At 25.3% G+C, this 21023-nt stretch overlaps 1 protein-coding gene across 1 annotated transcript; it reads left to right on the top strand.

The window, feature by feature from the left end:
• The first annotated feature begins 380 nt into the window (after window positions 1–380).
• Window positions 381–20274, top strand: LOC112595789. Its single transcript, XM_025341124.1, has 3 exons — window positions 381–690; window positions 17966–18193; window positions 19887–20274. Exons 1-3 carry the CDS (start codon window positions 471–473, stop codon window positions 20120–20122), a joined length of 684 nt encoding a protein of 227 aa, XP_025196909.1. The 5' UTR covers window positions 381–470; the 3' UTR covers window positions 20123–20274.
• Window positions 20275–21023: the final 749 nt, after the last annotated feature.

Raw genomic sequence — 21023 nt, 5'->3', positions numbered from 1 at the left:
AGTATGTACTATAAAGTGGTCAATTAAAACTAAGTAATACATTAGTTGAATATACTTAACTAATCGTTTCAATACAATTAAGGAATATGGTAAAAAAATAATTTTATACAAACAAATAAAATATTTTCATATTAGTAATTTGTCTACATAGTATATAAAATTTGAGTTGCATATTTTTATCATAATATTCCAAACTTAATTTATGCATTATATTATTTTCTATTAAGCAGCTATATATTATAGTTTCGTCAATAGTATGACTGCTGTATGACAATCGTGTCGTCTACGTAACTGCCATCGATCAAACAGCTGAGTGTAATTATTTTGATGTGTACACTTCTTGGCATAGTTCAGTCCGATATTGTATTTAAGACCGGTACTAAAACATTTCCTGGAATTTTCAGGCATATTTCGACGATTCTTGTTTTTTTTCGGTCATTTTACAGTTATTTTTCGGTCAGTTCAATAGAATGGAAGCGTTCAGAAACGCTGTGCATATAGTCATGAACAGATCGTCCGATGACCAACAATTGGACTGCACACTCATGGCGTCAGTTCAAAAGCAGCTAAACGAAGTTGCGGACGCCGTGACTTCGGTATGGCCTCTTGCTGCGTTGTCAGAACTAGAAAGACGCGAATGCGCCAAAACTTCGGCCGTAAGACGGTTTCCGGCGAGAAGCATCGTTTACGGTATGTATATGCAACTAGTCTATCGTCAAATAGATATTCAGCTGATCACGTACATTTTGCATAAAAAAAATGTCTGTCTGGAAAATATTTAGACGTGAGTAAATTCTTTCGAGTTTTTAAAGTCTCTAGAAAAATGTGTTGTGTACGCGTACAGCATAATATACCGTTTACAAAGAATTTATGAAGTTCAACTATATAGTTTACAATTTAAAAAGGTGGGCAAGTGGATACTGCTTTGCTGTATGGTAGGTGTCGAGTGGGTCACTGTAATATGTGTGTTAAAATTGATTTCAATTATAGATCAATGTATACGAAAAACAATTTTGAACGGAGATTGAATTTTTTAAATATTGTTATTAGATAAATTAATTAATTTTAGCATTACAATATTGTAAATTGAAATGATTTTTAAAGAAAACACGAGATTTTAAAATTTCATTGTGTTTTTAAAATATATATCAGTAAGTATAAAGTTTTATGTTACCATAAATAGTTTTTTAAACTAAAAAAAAATAATAAACATCGTAATTATTCATAGTAAATAAACGTCATTTCGTTCAAATTAGAACTAAAAATATCTATAAAATTAATTTGTATGTTATTTTATTTATAAGGGAAAAAATTAATTCACATGCTTAAAATATAAAAATTATACATTTTATAAATTTTTAACTTCAAAATTATTGGAAAATTTTTGTGATTTTGAAAAATTTGGTCTAAATTTGAACTTCAAACATCTATGAAAATTAATTTTGTCTATGAATACTGTGTATTTTTACATAAATGTAACAACAATTTATGTGTGATCTTTTTTTTTAAATAATACGAAAAAACAAAATTTATTTTTTCAAATATCGGTTGTGTGTCAAAATTCCTATTTTTTATGTTTTTATACTTTTCGTGATTATTTTGAAAAATACTGACAACTTTTAATTTTTTCCACTTTAAAGTATTAACTAGATTCGATTCACCATGTAAAAAGCCATCTTAAAAGTTGAATATTAAAATTTTTTTTGACTAATTATCATGTATATATACACACAAAATAAAAAACACGCATAATTGTAAAATCAATATATTTATCGCTTTGCTCAGAATCTAAAATTAGTAGACGCATCTAATCTTCGATAAACATAGCCGTACTAATAATTATTCATAATTTTTGTTTGCTGGCGAAAATAATAAGTCATTAAATATATCATGATCTAATAATGATCATGATTAGGTTAAATTTATCAATTTTAGTGATATGTGCTAAATATTATTTACATGTTCCTATAACTACTTTATAAAAAATAATTTAAATTTACAATTTTATTATTAGTAATAGAATTCCAGTTTAATTTTGTGAATTAAATTAAACATAATATATATGTACTTTTAATACTATAATTATGATATTGTTTAATATAAATTTTAAAGTAAAATTAAATTTCTTACAGAATAAGATAAAAGTACCCCTTACTGAAATCTATTAAAGAATTTCAAAAAAAAAAAAATTTTTTTTGTTATTTTCTTTGTGTAAATTATGCTCAGAAATGGAACGATTGGATGCTTTTGAAATTTGTAATTTTAAGAGTTTTCCAAATTTTTCTTAACTCGAAATATTTGCCAATATTCTATTGTCCTTGAATTTAATAACTTAGAAATTACTCATAAAATTGTTAGATACAAATAAATAAAAAAAAGTCATCTACCTAATAGCTTATAAAAAAATTTAAATGTTTACTTGATTCTTTATACTTAATTTATATCAAAAAACTAAAATTGGTTTTTTTTAAACTTAGGTTCATATCAAAATTCCCACTTTTTCCAATTACAAAGAAAATGTATTGTATATTTTTAATTCTGACCTCTTTAAAGTAAAGACTAGATCAATCAAAAACCATTCTCAAAATTGAAAATCGAAGTATTGGATTGACTACTTATAGTGTTCTAAAAAAAAGCACATCATTATAAAATCGATATTTAGTACATTCATCACTTCTCTAAAATCTAAAATGAGAGTTAGCATTGTTGTTGTTAACTGTTGATGAGACATCAGAATATTAAAGTATAATATGTATATAAACACGCGTTATAGTACTTTTAAAAATTAATTTCATATAAAAGGTGCACATAAAATTTTTATTTAAGTGTGTGTCACTTATTGATAATGAAAGACACGATTATATATTGTACATATTTTTTGTTATACGTAATAGTGTATTTAATATAATATTTCAATGTGTTCTTAATTATTATATGGGTGTAAAAATGTACCTTTTGATTAAACTACTTGACCTTTTTTCTATATACTTCTGTTTAGAATCAGTAGCTTCAAAGAAACTCTCATTGATTCTCATATAATGGAAATATCGAGAAAATACATATTACATATTAATAAAGGCTTTTCGACTTATTTATTTTTATTTTCCATAGTCCTTGATAGTTTACAAATTTAAAAACTGCATTCACAATTATATTTAATGGATTTAATACTGCCTACATTTTTTTAAACACTAAATTTCATAATGTGGTGGTATTGAGGAAACTTCACGTACAAATATTGTATGACAAATACTGAAAAAAATATTTATATTAAGTATTGAGTATTTAAAAAAAATAATGCATTTTAATATAAATGTTAAAAATGTATTTCTAATAATATATGGTATAAAAAATTGTATAAATACAAAAATTTGAAATTAGACTAAATTATGTTTTTTATTATTGCTATATATTAGATCCCTAAATTTTTATAGGTATTTATATAAGTTTAATGAAATGTGAATTTGTCTATGATCATATTGATAAAATGATCAATTTTGTTTTTATTATTAGATATATTTTCTTATTTAATAGATCTATTTTAATATCTTAAAAAAAAAAAAAAAATCATGACTAAATATGATTGAAAAATAATACAATTTGCTCGTGAATAAACTGCTAAAAACTCAATCATATAGGATTAATAATCAATTATAATTATAGATCATCGATTTAGGTTTCTGATTATAGTTACCATAATGACTTTGTCTTGGCATAACGCATAACAGTATAATACTAAACTTTTCATATTAGTACCAATTACTTTCTTTATCCGACTTTAGATTCTCGATGGGAAATTTATTTTTTTTTCTGAACTTCAAATCAGGAATTAACTCAAATCTGAAAATAAAATATTCTAGAATATCAGTTAAAAGTTGAGAACACCTTAGGGAATTGATTGTTCATTCTCAAATTGTTAATAGCTATAGTACGGAAGTTAAATCTAAAAATCTATAACAAACGCATTTAATATAAAGCTTTAAAGCTCTAAATACTTTTTGAAAAGCTTATAAAAATATACTCACAATTAAAAAACTTTAAGGAAACATGCTTCAATCATAATCTTTAAAAGTGTTCTCTGGTTGAAAAGTTAATTTACCAAAATGTCCATACTAAAGAAAGTTTGTGGTTAAATTCTCAAAATTGCTGAAAATTAACACTTGTAGTACCCAATAGTCCAAAAACATAAAATATTAAGCAATATAAAAATAGGATATAAAAAAGATATCTTGTAGGATTGATTTACTTTGAAAAATATTGTTAAACATTTAATATTATACACCAATATTTTATTAGATTCTAAGCGGGGCGAAGAATGTATTGATTTTACAATGATGTGGTTTTTTTCGCACCTTTTTTTAGCAGAAAAAATGCTCAGATCATCAACTTTGAAAGAGGTTTCTTATTGAAAATTGGTCTTTTGGGAGCTCAAAATGAAAAAAAAAATAGACTTACTTTTTAAAAATAATAAAGAGAAAAATATTTCGTTAAAATTTTAATATTGTAAAAATAGTTATTTGGTGACTTATGCTATCAAAAAGTCTTAACTTAAAATTATTTTAAATTATTTATTATTAAATTTAATACATTTTTTACAATGTTTATTTATAATTTGTTTTTAAAACAATTTTCCGTAATTTTTCACAGTATATACCACAATATACAACCAATATAATATATAACCTATAAACCATCAAATATAATTTCTTATAATTATTAATTAGTGTTATTTATTACTTTTTTGGTCTATGAGTACATAGGGTGCGTTAATATTACACATTAATATATAATTGTTCATCCTTTTCATTAACAGCATTAAATGTTTAAAAATAATTGATTCAAATTTTAGATGATTTTAAATTGTTATCGTTATCAATGCGATTGCCCAACAGACAGTAGTGATTTAAGAAATTTTTAAGTTTCAAAAAATTCGTAAAATGTAACTTGTTTGCAGGCGTTCAAGTTTAAAAATAAATAACGAAAATTGACTGAAACGATTATTTATTTATACATATAATAATAATTATAATTATTTATATGACAATTTATACCCACGAAGCGGCAAGAGTAAAATAACTATAATATAACTGTAATGTTCAATATTTTAATTTTTACTTACTATCTTGAAAGAAATAAAAGTTATTAAATCGTCATAAAATGTTAATATTTAATACATGGAGCTACTTAGAACAAAATATTTTACTTGTACCTAATATGGTATAGGTATAGCAAAAACTATTAGGAGTGTTCATTTGGAGTACATCTAACGATATTTTTTGCAATAAGTTTAGACTGTCAATGTAACTATATTCAAAATATTATATATTAAGATATATTAATAAAATTACGTCTGGATATTTCATCGATATGAAACTTCAAAATACAAATTACCTGCAAAATAAATTATGTGCGCTATCCATATAAAAAAAGTAGTTGCACTTTTTCAATTTTACCTATCATAAACTTATATTTATTTAGACTCTGATTAATTGTTTTATTTTATTCCCAAATCAGACCAGATTGTAAATACAGTCATTCAGCAATATAAATTATTAAATCTCTTGTGATTCATTGAGTTTTGTACCAATTCAAATTTCTCATTTTTTACTTTGTATTTGGTTACCGGTGAACGATTAAGACAAACATAAATATGTTAAATATTAAAAAACCCGTATTCACTAATTAGGTATTACATATACACTTAGTACATTAAAAATAATTTAAATAAATTATATGGAAGCGTCGGCGCGTGGTGGTGGCCTCTCCTGGTTGTATACTCCTAATCGACTTTGCTGGCTTATATTGTACTATTGTAGGTGACCAAATTCTCGTAGGAATTTATTAAGAGTCGACTCTGAATAATTTATCAGAAATGGTATGTACCTTATTGATAATACGGCCACAGAAGTACCATTTGTATTTAACTTATTGTTTACGGTACTTTAAAAATGTTTAAGCCAATCTCCTGAGAATAAATAACTGTAGGTCTAACTTGACAAAAAAAAAAAAAAAAAAAAAGAAATGAAATGAAATAAAATAAAATAAAAACAAATAAATAAATAAATCAACAAAACAATATCTGGTCACATCTTGCCAAAGTGTATACATATAGATGTATATTCAAATATTTAACATTCTAAGTTATTGATATAGAGAACGGTAAAAAAATACTTAATAGATTTTACGAACATGGTTTATCATATATTTTATAATTAAATGATATTGTGTATGTTATGCACTCAAACACGTAATAATAAAATGTATATTTTAAGAAAATCAATATAATATCAGAAAATCTTGACTTGTTAAAATTAAAATATGAACGAGTAGTTTTTGAATTATTTAATTTGTTGTACTAAAAATAGGCCCATGGTAATAGGTTTGAATTGATGGGGTCTATAAATTTAAAAAATTTGGTAATCAATATTAGCTTATTAAAATGTATTTATTTTAAAATATTGTCCAAATATAATAAAAATTAGATTAAAAGATCTAATATTACATTTTTTTATATTTTTTTAAAATCATTGTTAAGAATTATTACCCTTAATATATACATTTTAATAACTAAAAATCTACTCGTTCAAATTTTTAACATTTGGCTTTTTTGTAGTTTAAAACTAAATACTGACATTAATATATATTAGTAATAAAAAAAAAATAATCAAAGACTTTATGATAATGATAGCGTGATAGGATAAAAAATCTAACTTAAACATAATCATTATACCTACAGCTATATTATAATATTGTGAAACGAATTTAATGGTTTAAACGCATTTAAAATAGGATTTAATAGTGTATTTTGCTGATCATTTGTTAATAAATAATGTGGGTATTTTTTTTAAATAAACGTGTTTTTAAAATACTTTGTTTAAAAAAAAAAAAAAAAACAAAAATACCCTCCACATTTTCGATGTCACGTGGAGCTATCCCGCAAGTATAATCTATAACCTTCTTGTGGTGTGGCATATATCGCTAGTATCATAGGTCTGGACTTCCCCGAAGACCTTTGTGGGACGATCGTGGGTAATTGTGGTGATGAGGAGAGGTTGGAAGAGAGACAAGACTTAACCGTTATTTATTGAATTTGACATTTTTAAACGTGACCCCGACCGTTTGTATTGGACCACACCGACGTTTACGTGTTTCCCTTTTTTTATTTTTTTTTTTCGTTTAACGTTTGGAAATTATATTATTTTATTTCACGCGTCTGAGTAAACAGTATGTTTTTTCACATATCTCGATATCTAGACATTCAGTATCGTCACCAAGTTTTAAATGACCATGGCTAAAATACGCTGTTTCTTGAAGTTCTATTAAATAGACAAAAATATTGAAACTATAATCTTATAACATTATTGATCTCATTACACGGTAAACCTTTTATACCTCTTTTCACCCCAAAAAACATATAATTGTATTTATTTATTTTTTTTTTTTCATAGTGTATTATATTTTTATTGCATATAGGTTGTTAACAATTATTTTTTATTCTTTGTTTTGGACTTAAACATTATATTTTAGACCACTAAACGTCGTTGGTATGTTTTAAATTGTAAAATAAATTGGTTATATTGACTTGGCATGAAATACAGCAAATAACTGGTAAACAAACTGAAACTACGGGAGGAATATACAAACAGTTTAACACCTTTGATGAAATCTTGCACATAAGTCTAGTAAAATATAATATAATAATACGATATTAACGTAATCAATATTATATATTGAAATTTGTTACTGTTGTGACAAATGATACAATTTTTCTGTAATTTTTCATTTTCTGTGCATTTGCTGATAAAATTGTCCATTATCGTTATAGTTTGAATTAATCTAAATGTATTATATAATAATAAATTGACTTATAATTTAATTTATAAGTATAAATAGTATCTATTGAACCCCATAGGCTTTTTTTTTATATTTTTATTTTAAAGTGAGTTAGAGCATTTTAAAAATCTAAATTATTTATACATTTTAAAATGCTTACTAATCTCTTCAAAATAAAACCTCTAAGGGCACTTGTTTATATTCTTATTTTTAAGTTTGATAATAAATTCACTGTAATATTAAACAAGACAAAGTTAAATGAATTATTCAGATCAAAAAAATTATTATACTATGCATTTATAAAATGGAGACGCCATATATGGTTTAATGTACTCGTAAAATATATACTCCATACAAAATATTTCTAGTGTAGCGATCGCCGTGCAAAACTCTGCGACGTCCTACATTCCTGATCAGCTTGAGGTGGTTATGAGAAAGATAGTTTTTAATAAATAAAATGCTTGTGTTTAAAACTTAAATAGTTATAAAAATATATTATTCATAAAACAGTAAATTAAAGTAATATAGCTTATTAAAAATATGTTATGTTTTTTTACTCTTTAACCTCTTTACTTCTAGGAAAGAATATTTCATACTCGCACATACATCATATGCTAAAAATATATAAGTATATTGAATTAATGTATTAAATTTACTAACTAAATTTTTGGTTAACTATACCAGTAAAAAGCATCTTTGATGAAAATAATTCTAATAGAAATACTTGTTAAACAAAATATATCTTAATACGTACCATATCTTATTATTGTTATTATATTTTATATATATTTTTTAATTATATAACACTATTATAAACAAGAAATTATAAATTAGTTTTTATAATATTTATTACTTATATTTGTAATATTTGGACTGATTTTTATGTATATACTTTAATGTTTGTAACAAAAAAAAATCACAATATTCCAACGACCAATTTTATATTACATGAAATCCTTATTATGAGTGCTCTACGGGTAGGCTATATAATTAACATCATAGAGATGTTTTTTTAGGAGATATTTTTTTAAAAGATATTTCTGTTAGAGATATAAATTATATCAATATATATTTTATACTAGAAATATACATTTTTTACTAGAGATATTTTGATCTGGAATTTTATGTTTTATTAAGTGTACTTAGATCTAACTTGTAGTTTAGTAATTAAACAGATGATTGTTTTTAAATTAATTCAATTGTTTCTGAATTTATTTAGATTATTTTAGTAGATCTAGGTGATCAGTTACTGAATTGCACGTAAGTTTAACACTATTTTTTGATTTATGTATTTAAAATAAGAAAAAACACCGGTTTAAAAAACAAAAACAATTATATAAAACCAACTATATAATATTATCCAAAATTTAAAAACTGATGAAATCACAAATATCAGGATTCGCATAGGACACTGTGAGGAATCTATGTGCGATTTATATTATTATGATACCTGCAAGATTGATCATTGTAGTATTTGTCAGATGGTAATTTTTTGCTGGGTCAATAGCGATAAATCTGTACGACGTCTGACGAAAAAAATGGAGTACTAAATTCAAAACGATTTCTCGGAAGAAAAATAATTATGCAGCCATTTACTGTATGTGCGAGTACATAAATATATATAATATATACACGATAAATGTAGATCTTGGGGATCCCTTTTATTAAAATTTTATGTACGTAATAAATACATTCATAATACGGGCTGTCGACGAATTGAAAAAATAAATAGCTTGTACGCTTTAAGTGTGGAAAAGAACGCGTTTGAGATTTAAAACTGCAAACAATATTTACCAAGTGAAAAATCTGTAAATCAGTCATAAATCTGACGGGCAATGAATTTATTTCTCAGACAATATATCTAATAACTAGCTCCGACTGTTTGTGTTCTAATCCTTTTCATCACACGAATTAAATACCAAAATATGATATAAGATATTCGAATGACAATCATTATATTTTATTTTAAGTTCAATACATAGTGATATACGTGTTGTAAAAAGTATAAATTATACATTAATATTATTTTATGTTTTTCGACATGGTACCAAATCTATTTTACAGATTTGATGGCTATGCGTTCCTGCATAATAAGTTTAAGCTGGGTATGATGATTTTACAATAGAGAAAAATAAACGATTTTTCGTTATATTATTATAGTTGGTGAGATAGAGGTAAATATGCAAAACTAAAATACTGTATATTATTATTATATGGCTTTTAGCCGTATTGACGAAAAAAAACATAATAATATTATAGTCCATTTTTAAACAATATTATAATATTATATGAATGGGCCCTCTTTATTATTAAAAAAATAATAATAAAATCAGCATTATTGTGGTTATTTATTAAATAATTATGCCATTATGACGAATGTTATTAAAAAAAAGAAGGGAATACACAACATTTATTACAGAATAATGCTATTTGAAAATAAAAAGGATGGCTTAAGAAATTAACTATTAACAATTTTTAAGTTAAATAATAATATTATAGATAAAATTATAGTATAAAATTGATTATTAGTATTTAAATTTTACTACACGTGAAAAGTACATTGCAAACAATTTACAGGTAACAAATCTCAGAGAATTTTACTAGAATTAACATGATTAATTTTTTTTTTTAGTCTACTTAAATAGTAGAAGGATTTTTAGTAATGGTTAGATGTGGCAGTTAATTGTTTAAATCAGTTGTAAAATCATCTAATAAAATTATAAATAAATGTATTGATATCATACCATATAATTAAGACGTATATGCAATAAGTAGAACGAAAAGCGATCGATATGTGTATTTAAATTAAAATTATAAAAACCTCTGGGGATTTAAGTATATTATATCCAGTTTAAAAATTCCGGAACTGTTGTGTATAGGAAAAATCTGTTTTCAAAAGCAACGATATTGTTGTAAAACGTACTGTAGCTAAGCAATGAAAAACTTTCAATTCATAACATTTAAAATCAAACAGTGAAAATAAATATTCCTCCAGCTTAAATTACAAATACCTCGGAAATTATACAAGTTATCAATTGCGGGTTTGTACGGAATTAACTGACAGATTTGACAAGACTACTTAGCGGCTAGAATCTAGCTTCGATTAAAATCAGCAGTTTAGTAGTTTAAATGAAAAATATATATAATATATACATATGTTTGTTGTTTGTTATTTATTATACGAAGTATGCTCAGAGACGGATTTAGTTTTTTGTTGCCCTAGGTAAAATGACGATACTGCTCATGTCACTTTTTCAACTTTAAAAAAATGAATCACCGGTAATCATTTGGATACAAAATGTTTTCAAGAACTTAAAAACACTTAACATTTAAATCGTATATGTTAAATCTTCAGATTTTTTGTTATAAAATAATTGTCCAATTTACTAACTAGAAATAATATAAGTGAATTTTTTTAATAATTTAATTTTTTAGAATTTAAACCGAGTTTTATTTTTGAAAATAAGCTATTGATTTAATAATATTAAACAATAATCAGAATGTGATATTAGATCAAAGTCTAAAACTATGAAAACAATATATTTCATCAACACGAATAAACTACGATAAAACTGAAAACGTAACAGTTGTAGACTCGTAAGTCGTTCGTTGTAATACATTTATATTAGTGCTTAAAAATCCCCAAAAAACCTTGAAATCTAAAGCGGTGGTATTTTATTGTTATCCTTATTACGTCACTGAGTTTGCTTTAGCAAATTCTTAAATTCTAGACGTAATCGTTGAACGTTTCAATGAATATTTATGTACCTATTTTACCTATACATTGCGCCGTATGGTAAATCATACCGTGCAAAAATATCAAACAAGATTAAAAAGGAAAGTTAAAATACTATATCATTAAAATATTATCTAAATAAAGATAAAAGATTATTAATTGAAATTTAATTAAATAAATATAGAGAATTTAAAATTATCAAGATAAAAGAAAAATGTATTTTTATATTAATAAAAATAAAAATATGAAGTAGGTATTTGTAGACTGTGCCCTAGCTCAAAACTTACTCTTTCTATATATTTTTTTTCCACAGGTACATCCATAATAGATATAATACTATGTACTAATATGTTTGAAAGAGATACTAAATTAAACTTTAAAATGGTATAAACAGGAATGAAATATAATTTATAATACATGACAAGACTATAAAGTTTACCTATGATGTTGCTGCGGTCACGGCTGACTAATCGGAAATACTGCATAAGTTAGAAAATATTATCTATCAAAGATAATTATGGTTTTGCGACTATTTTTAATTTAGTTAATATTTTAAAACCAGTTATCAGCTATTAATAGATTATTTAGGATTCCATTAATTTTGAACATTTCTCAAAAACCATATGAAAATTAATAATAATTTAAAATAATGCGTTTATTAGTCAAACCTACATAAAAATATGCACATCCGCGCTTATATACATATATAAATAAATTATACTTGTAAATGATGGACATAGACTGTCAACAAAAGCATGCGTTTGATTTGTTTTTCAATACATTGCAGATTTAACGACAAGACACATTGTGATTGTTCGTTTTGTACTGTAAAAAATCAATTGTTTTGCGTTTTGTTATATTTGCTGTAAGCAGCTTGCATAATCATTGGAATCACGCCAAACACCTGCTACTCGTCTTGCGAATATTCAAAACTCAAAACATATGTCGTTAAGGTGTATAGTATGAAGATTCATACAAAAATACACATATTTTGTTTTAATGCATAGCTATAAGGTAAAAAGAAATTCATGAGACATTGTTTGTCGGTCTTGTGAAAAATTGGCATTCAACGAATAGAAAAAATCACATAAAATTGTAATCGTCAATTGTGACCTTTTCATACGCAGATAATACCGTATAATAAACAATATTATAAATAAATAATTACACTACAACGTTTCAGATCTTGTGACTAAACGATGTAATGTAGTTTGGATCGTGATAAGAATGACCAAATTAAAATATGGCCACAACGATTGGTCATAACCATACGTAAAACATAGACGGAAAATAATAGTCGATAAAAATGACGGTCAGTGCGTGGGCTCCGAACCCACGACCCTTTGCAACTTACGCTGACGCGTAACCACTATGCCATTGTATGGTTGTGTAGATAATGCAACCACATGATACAGACTTTATATTTGAACCTTATTTAAACCTACGATAGCACATACCATAAATATATATATATATATATATATATTCTGTTTAAGTGAGTTTTATATATTTTCTTTGAACGAAAATGACCACGAGGCGTTCGTTATTTGACGTTAAAAATAACTTTGACTCTCTCCAGAGTATTGTTTTTTTTTCAAACAAAAACTTTTCTCCTATTGTTTGTTTTATTTCATAGACACACACATACACACACACACACACACTCACACACAAACAACACAAATATAATAATAATAATATATATATATATATATATATAAATAAATGTATTACACTCTTCTTAGTAAGAATGTGCTAAAAGTAAACGGGGCACAACTATACTAACCACATGTTGTATCTATCGACGTCTATATAAATTAATGAATGAAAAGTAAAATGATCGTTCGATATGATGCGTAAGAATGTATTGAAAGCATAATACGATAGAGGATACAATTTTTTTTTTTTGTTACTGATGCTGATATCGATCACAAATAATTTAATTTTTCTACGCGTTATGTGACTATATACGTTTTGAAAATCATTCTACGTAAGTTATTATAATTAAGTATATAGACTACTTGTATCAGCTACCTGGGTATCAAAGTACAATTTTGCATAATCATGGTTATTAATTTACATATCTATAAGTGAAAATACAATAGTAATGACGAAAAATAAGGAAAATAGTAGAGTTATTTTGCATAGTATAGGGGAATATTAACTATATTATTTCAAATTTTTTTTAAGTGGTATTGTCTTAACTTATCGATATGTATTGTCTATAAACTAAAAATATAAATGTTATTAGTTTGCTAGTATAAAAATATTACATACTAGATATTATTTTTTACTAAATACATAATGACGTACATACAAAACTCCAGATTCATTTTTAAATCAAATTAATCAATTACTTATGAATTAATCGTGTTAAATATATTATAGATTAATTTCGTTATACTAATCTTATGTTTTTCAAAATTGAGGTATTAATTACCTTAATTACCTTAAATAAGACAAGCAAAACAAAGATACATAATTTTAAGTCACTGTTTATAGTAATATATTATATATGTCTTTTGCAACAACTAGTGTACTCAGTTCGCTAACACCAATTACCAAAACAAAATTTATGCAATTCAATGTACTCGTACATTTATTGAGTTGTATTTGTTTTATTTAGTGAATTAAATTTTAATTGTTACTGTAAACCACGTTTAGAATACTAATACATTAACGTCTAAAATGTAAATATTCGGTTTGTTTAAAAATAAACAGTAATAAAAATTACTTAAATAATTTAATTAAATAGTTTCGTAAACGAAAAATACACGTACCAAAAATCATGATTGTCAGTCTGATTCTTAATAATTTACAGCATTAATAGTATAATATTATTTAGTGAATCATGAGTAAGTTAAGGGTTTGTCGTTTGGAATTGTGCCCAAGTGTCATGTCCTACCCTCTCCTCTTTATAAAAATACATAATTACCCCTTACGCAAACTGCCTATGACATTCATCTTTACGAATTTGGCTCTGTATAGTATAATCGGTACTCGAAAGACGAGACATAATATTACCAAATAAGGTTGTTTTTATTTTTAGAACTGAGTGAAAAATAAAAATCGTCGTAGTTGTAATCGAGTGACGTAAAACTACGAACGTGTGCTAAACTGCTAAGTTTAATACTTGAATACAAATTTTTTATTATACGCATGCATAATAAATTAATATTATAATATACAGACTGTGTTATATAGGTTATTTGTCACACGTCTGACTTAAGAAATTTCGTTTTGATCATTTTTTTTTTACGATCAACGAAATACCAATATATATTACTGTGAACTATTGTGTTTGTTGTGCGCCAGTTACAATGGCCAGTTTATTAGATAATCTAGTATATTCCTATATCTTATAATATATTATATAAAGAAGAAAAATCCAGGATGAACTGCGTTTATACTATATTATTTTATGATATTCGAGAAATTTAACGTATAAGAAAAAAAAACACGTTTAAAACGCAAAATATTATTGTCAAATAGGCGTGAAATAAGTTCTGGTTTTTAGCGAAATTTCAAACGGGATATCTCGCTGGAATTCATTTACAGAGGAATGAGAATACAGCACTATGTTTTCTATATAGTAGTACTACCTTGGAAATACAACAAATTTCTCACTATATTAGATTCGTATAACAATACATAATTAAAGGCGTCAGTGCAATAACAAAACAGCTCTCTATATTCTATAATGCTTAGTAGTACTATACAACCATTCGTTGAATACAATGGGCAATGCAAATGGTTCTCAAATTAATATAAGCTGCAGGCAAATGAAAATCATCGAATGATGATTCAAATGTATGATTTAAAAACTATTAACATATTATTATGGCTGACAGTTGTCTTACTTCTTGAACTAACGATAAGTCAATATATGTATATATATATTTATTTTTAATAAAATTTATTATTATTTATGGTTTATATATATGTGTGTGTGTGTGTGTGTGTGTGTGTGTGTTTATTAGATTTAGTAATATAGTGTAATTTATTTAATTTATAAAAATACTTTATTTGATGAACACTGAATTGAAAATTACAAGTACAAGAAAAAAGCTGCTATTAATATCCACGATTTGGTAATAAAAATAATGTTTTTCCCTTGTACTTTAAGAATAATAAGGTCGAGAAAAAATGTACAAGAAAGAGATACCTAACGGGAGAAAGAAGAGAAAGAGAGAGGGATAGGGGGTAACAGAGCTTTGAAGTAAAGCACACTCTCCCGGCGTGACTTTAATTGTCTGTTGTGTAAAATCTATGAGTACTACTACATTATTTGCATAAAACGCAGTTAATTGTCTCGTATTGTTTTATTATAATATGTGTATACATTTAAACAATTGAAATAGTTATTCGGCTTATTTATTTTAATAATATATTTATGTACAAATGTTTATTTTTTCTAATAAACATTTTATCAATAATGTTAAAAATTTACATTATACATACCGTCAATTAAGTTATTATAACTATATTAACTATATTAATATCATAATAGTCATGACATGATGATTATTATTATTGTTATTAATTTGTAAGTTATTTTTATTTTCTTAAAAATTGTACTACTAATAAATTAAGTGTTAATAAATTGTTATTTCCATATTATTTACCATTTATGTACATATACAATATTTATACTAAATTTAATAAAAAGTCAACATAAGTTTTGTTAACTTTACTAATTTACTTATAATTACCAATAATACGTTAAAAAATAACTAAAAATAAAACTAACTAAATAGACCATCTTGCTTTCTTTTTATAAGCATGTGGTAGTAAATCCAAGTATGATTACTAGATCGATAAATACGTAAACTGTTTGTTTAAATGATAGTTAGTGTTCAATTTTTGTAATACGATTTCGATATGATATTATTATAAAAATAATAATATATTCTCCAAAAAAAGAGTATGTCAATTAAATATTATGTATTGATTTATCTATGTTAAAAGTAGAGTCCTTAAACAAAAATTTAACACATATTACAGTTTCAATAATTTATATAAATTCTATACAGAAGTACACACAATAATAATGGTAATAAAATAAGCATAGTATAGTATGTTATGATAATTAGTAATCTAGTAACACTTAATTTCATCTTCATCAATTCATTGATTATTCGTATTTTATCATATAGTTTCCTTGATCTGATAGAATTCTAAACAACTTAATTTAACAATAGCAGCAACGATAAAAATATTGCATACTATTTTATAAAAATATATTAGTATAAACTATAAATAAATAAATGCTTATCATCTATTGATATTTGAAATTTTTTGGGTGTACGCAGTGGCTATTGAAATATAACTAATGTAAGTATTTTTTATAATTGAACTAACTTTAAATATTACAATATTCTACCATATAGGTGTTTTACATAACAACCGAACAAATAGTATGATAGTTGTGAAAATCATAAGTTAAATTTGTAAAAGTTATTTAAATTAGTTTCCATATGTTTAATGATTTATCAAGTATGCTTATTATTTTTTTCTTTAATAATTAAATTATTTAAAACATGATTTTTGAATTTTTTGAATTTATTTCAATGCCAAATTTTAAAATTTTTGAAATTGTTAGAATTATTTAAAAAGTGCCCAGTAGAGATACAAACTTCTGTTTTTTTTTTTTTTTAACTAGAACAGTCTTTTTAGCTATATATTCTATATATTATTTATACATAAACATTTTGACGTGTTAAAATTAAAATTCGAACGAACAGTTTTCGAGTTTTTTAATCTTACAATCTCAGAATAATTGATTCACAACAATTTGTTCGGAAGATAAAGTAAGTTTGAACATTTTAGTATATAAATTCATCATCAAAATTTATAATTTTTAAAAATTGTAAAAGTATAATTAACATTAGATCCAATATAACATGTATTTTACATCCTCGTAAAACAATGTCGACTATTATACTTAGTAAAAATATTTAAAAATATTAAAAATCAGAATAAGAATTATAATTTGTTATTAAATGAAAAAATAAGATGAAAATATTTGGTGAATTGTTTTGTATAGTATATTGCGAAGTGTAAATTATTACGATTTTTAAATATAGTTTAAAAATATTTAATTCTAAGTTTGTAGAAAATCAATTTTTTGAAAACATTTCAAATTATCTATTGCATTGTTGTAATTGTTATAGATGTTTAATGTTGGAAATTTGATTACCACAGTAGTAACCAGCTTATATATTAGTAGTGATCTATTTATTTTTTTATTATTTACGATGATTAATTTTGAATTATTGAATTACCTGTTGACACTATACTATTGTTATAACTGAGTAATTGCTTAAAACTTAATCGATCAAAATAAATTTAATACTGAAATAATATTAACGTCTAGTTTTGTTTTGTATTGTACAGACGATAATCGTAACTCCAACGAGGCGAATGCTTATTTCGTTCTCGAAGGTCGGTGTACTTGCACGCAGCGACTCCGTATCTGTAAAATGACAGTAAATGGCCGCAACCGTTTTACAATGATCCGAGATTATAATGACGATGGCCAATCATATTCGGACACACAGAAAAATGTGCAGACAGTCTATGTGAAGATTTCCGATCTACGTCCAGGTTCGGTTTTCGGTCTGGGTGAGTCGTATATCATTATACATTTTCATTGGTTATTATATGCATTACAGGGGGAATAGGATGTACCTCGATATTATTTATCCATTAGCGACGATACATATTATTGGGTTGAGAATAAAATATAATTTTAATGGCGTTTCATTCTTGATGACGTTAAAGAAATATCACTTTTTAAATGTCTATGGACACAAGTGTGAGGAATAGAAATTGAAGAAAGATCGGTGACACCTGAGAATAGTTATCACAGGTTATGTGCCTATATTTTTAGTGTCGATAAAAAAATTAGACGAAATGTTGAAAAAAATATTAAAATAATATTTCCATACGTTTTTCCATTCCTAATTCTATTGTAAATTATTTTAAATAATTGGTTTTATACTTATTTTTCATTTTCATTATTATTATTATTATTGTTTTTTATTAAAATGCTAAATACGTTGAAAATACGTTAATAAAAGAACGTTGATTTATAAGGAATGTTAATTTAAAATAAAAACGAGTTCAAAAATGTGAAATTTTAATTAAAAATGTGACATAATTCAAACTAACCAATCAATGCGTAATTATTGCTCATCCGCTTATGTATTTATTTAGTTTTCTTCTTATTTGTTTACAAAACATTACGCTTGGCTATATACATATTCTCTTGGCTCGTTAGTAATTGATCTTTATTGATTAAACCATGCTTCGTCAATATGCCGTTGTCCGGTTGCTATATGATTGTGTATAGTCCTTAAAAATAAGTAAGTAAATGGATGATGAAATGGGAATACGTCACAAATCACAATCCTTGTTAAGAATGGCTAAAAAAAATGATTGATGAGTTTTAATTTTGTTACCAACGTATTATAATTGTTTAAATGCCTCTCATTTTGTAGATTTTATACTCAGAGAGCTAAATCGAATATTGTTAATTTTATTTTAGTACAGAAAAATATTATTTATAATGTGTAGGCTTAAACAAAAATAAAAATGCAATTGTTTATATTGCTTTTGCTCACTGAAAATTGGGTACAGGTGAAAAGTTCATTATATTTTGAATAATGCTAGTTTTCACGGATATTATCATAAGTAACTATAAGAAAGTCAGTTATTTTTTATTTAATGAGTTTCCTATACGTATATGTATATATTTAATATACTTTACAAGCTGTCATACACTCATACGGTAGCTTAATAACATAATTAATATTTAATAATGATGATATATATTTATTAAATCAAATCAATAAATAAATGTATAACATACAAAGGGGCAAAAGTTTAATTAGTTACCTCAACGTTAATTAAGAATTAAACAATTTAAGTAAAACAAAAAATAAAATAAAAAAATATTTGAGAAACTCAATAAAAATGTAACAAAAACGAAGTGGTTTGACAAAAATTCAAATTTAGTTATAATGTTATCATATATACAGTTATTAATTATATTAATACTATTTGATTTATATCATCGAATCCTATTCATATCTTCTTCTTAAATTCGTAAACTAAAACGGAAACCAAATAAGTTTCAAAAACGTTTTATAGCGCCCGAACACGCCTGCCGGAAAACTATTATTTTCCAAAACGACGCTGATATACCGGCCAACGCCTAACCAATACAACTTGACACCACTATAAATCATTTCAAAAATTTTTATGTTTATTGATAATTAAAATATGGGTATTTTACTATTTTATGCATCTACAGGAGAAAAGCGTTCAGATCGGATAGTGATTGCCACAACTGATGTCAAATGTCTGCTTGTCCCGTTGTCATTCCTCGCTAAACACAACGGGTCCAACATCTGGGGAAGAACTGTGTGCTCTCTGAACGGCACCAACCCAACAGCCGAACAGTCGTTCCGGAAGTTTGTCGTGGAAAACAGATGGGAAGAGTACAAGAAGTCGTTAGCGAGCGACTTGTTCCGGAAATGCCAACCATAATACTGTTATTATTATTATGACCAATGGCCACTGTGTATAGAATTATATTTTATGTTATTTTTACGAACGACGTAGTATAATCGCATCGTGTCTTTTCTTTTTATTATTACTAAATAGGTTAAGTACCTACCTTTGGTTTAAGTAACCTATATAACGAGTTTTTGTCTTTTTATCGTGTTTGTCGTTAAATTTACAATAAATTACATAAAATATATGCGTACTCGTGGTATTCAAAACTACTGCAAGAGAGAGAAAAAACAAAAGTTTTATTATGTATGTATTATATACGCACACGTACAAAACATATAATATATACGTTTTATTTTGATGTACTGTGCAAACAATACGCCAAGCGAGCCGCTTTTAATGGTAAGCTTTTCGTCGAACGGAAATTCGGTCGAATGGCAATAAAACGAATTTCCTCGTACACGTCTCCATAACGACCTGTAGTAATAATATGTGTCAAATGCCATACGTCATCTATGTCTTTTAACGCCAGCTCTGATGAACATTATTGTGTTAAAAACAATCTAAGCTAAGCTAACCTACCGTAATGGTGTGAAATAGTAATGATAAAATAATAAGTAATACTTAGTAATATGTAATGGTATTCATGTTTTACATTATAATATATATATATATATATATGGCAATTGGACATACGTATCATATAAAATTCTACTATATAGGTATAACAATAGGTATTTTGATTAATCAACACAATGTTTAATTAATATAATAATACAACCATTTAGCATGTTGCATATTTGTTTGCTCTAACGATCACGCTTCATCATTTGCTCTGTATATTTCTATCAGAGGGTATGTAAAGTAAAATATATTAAAATATTATTGAATTGTAACCGGTACAACTAAATGTCTTGTCTAGTATTATTTACAT

This window comes from Melanaphis sacchari, unplaced genomic scaffold (genome assembly GCF_002803265.2).
Source record: "Melanaphis sacchari strain LSU unplaced genomic scaffold, SCAv2.0 Contig2_pilon_pilon, whole genome shotgun sequence".
In the NCBI taxonomy this organism is placed as follows: domain Eukaryota; kingdom Metazoa; phylum Arthropoda; class Insecta; order Hemiptera; family Aphididae; genus Melanaphis; species Melanaphis sacchari.
The sequence above is the reverse complement of the archived record's forward strand: the minus strand, read 5'-3'. Positions and strand labels throughout refer to the sequence as shown.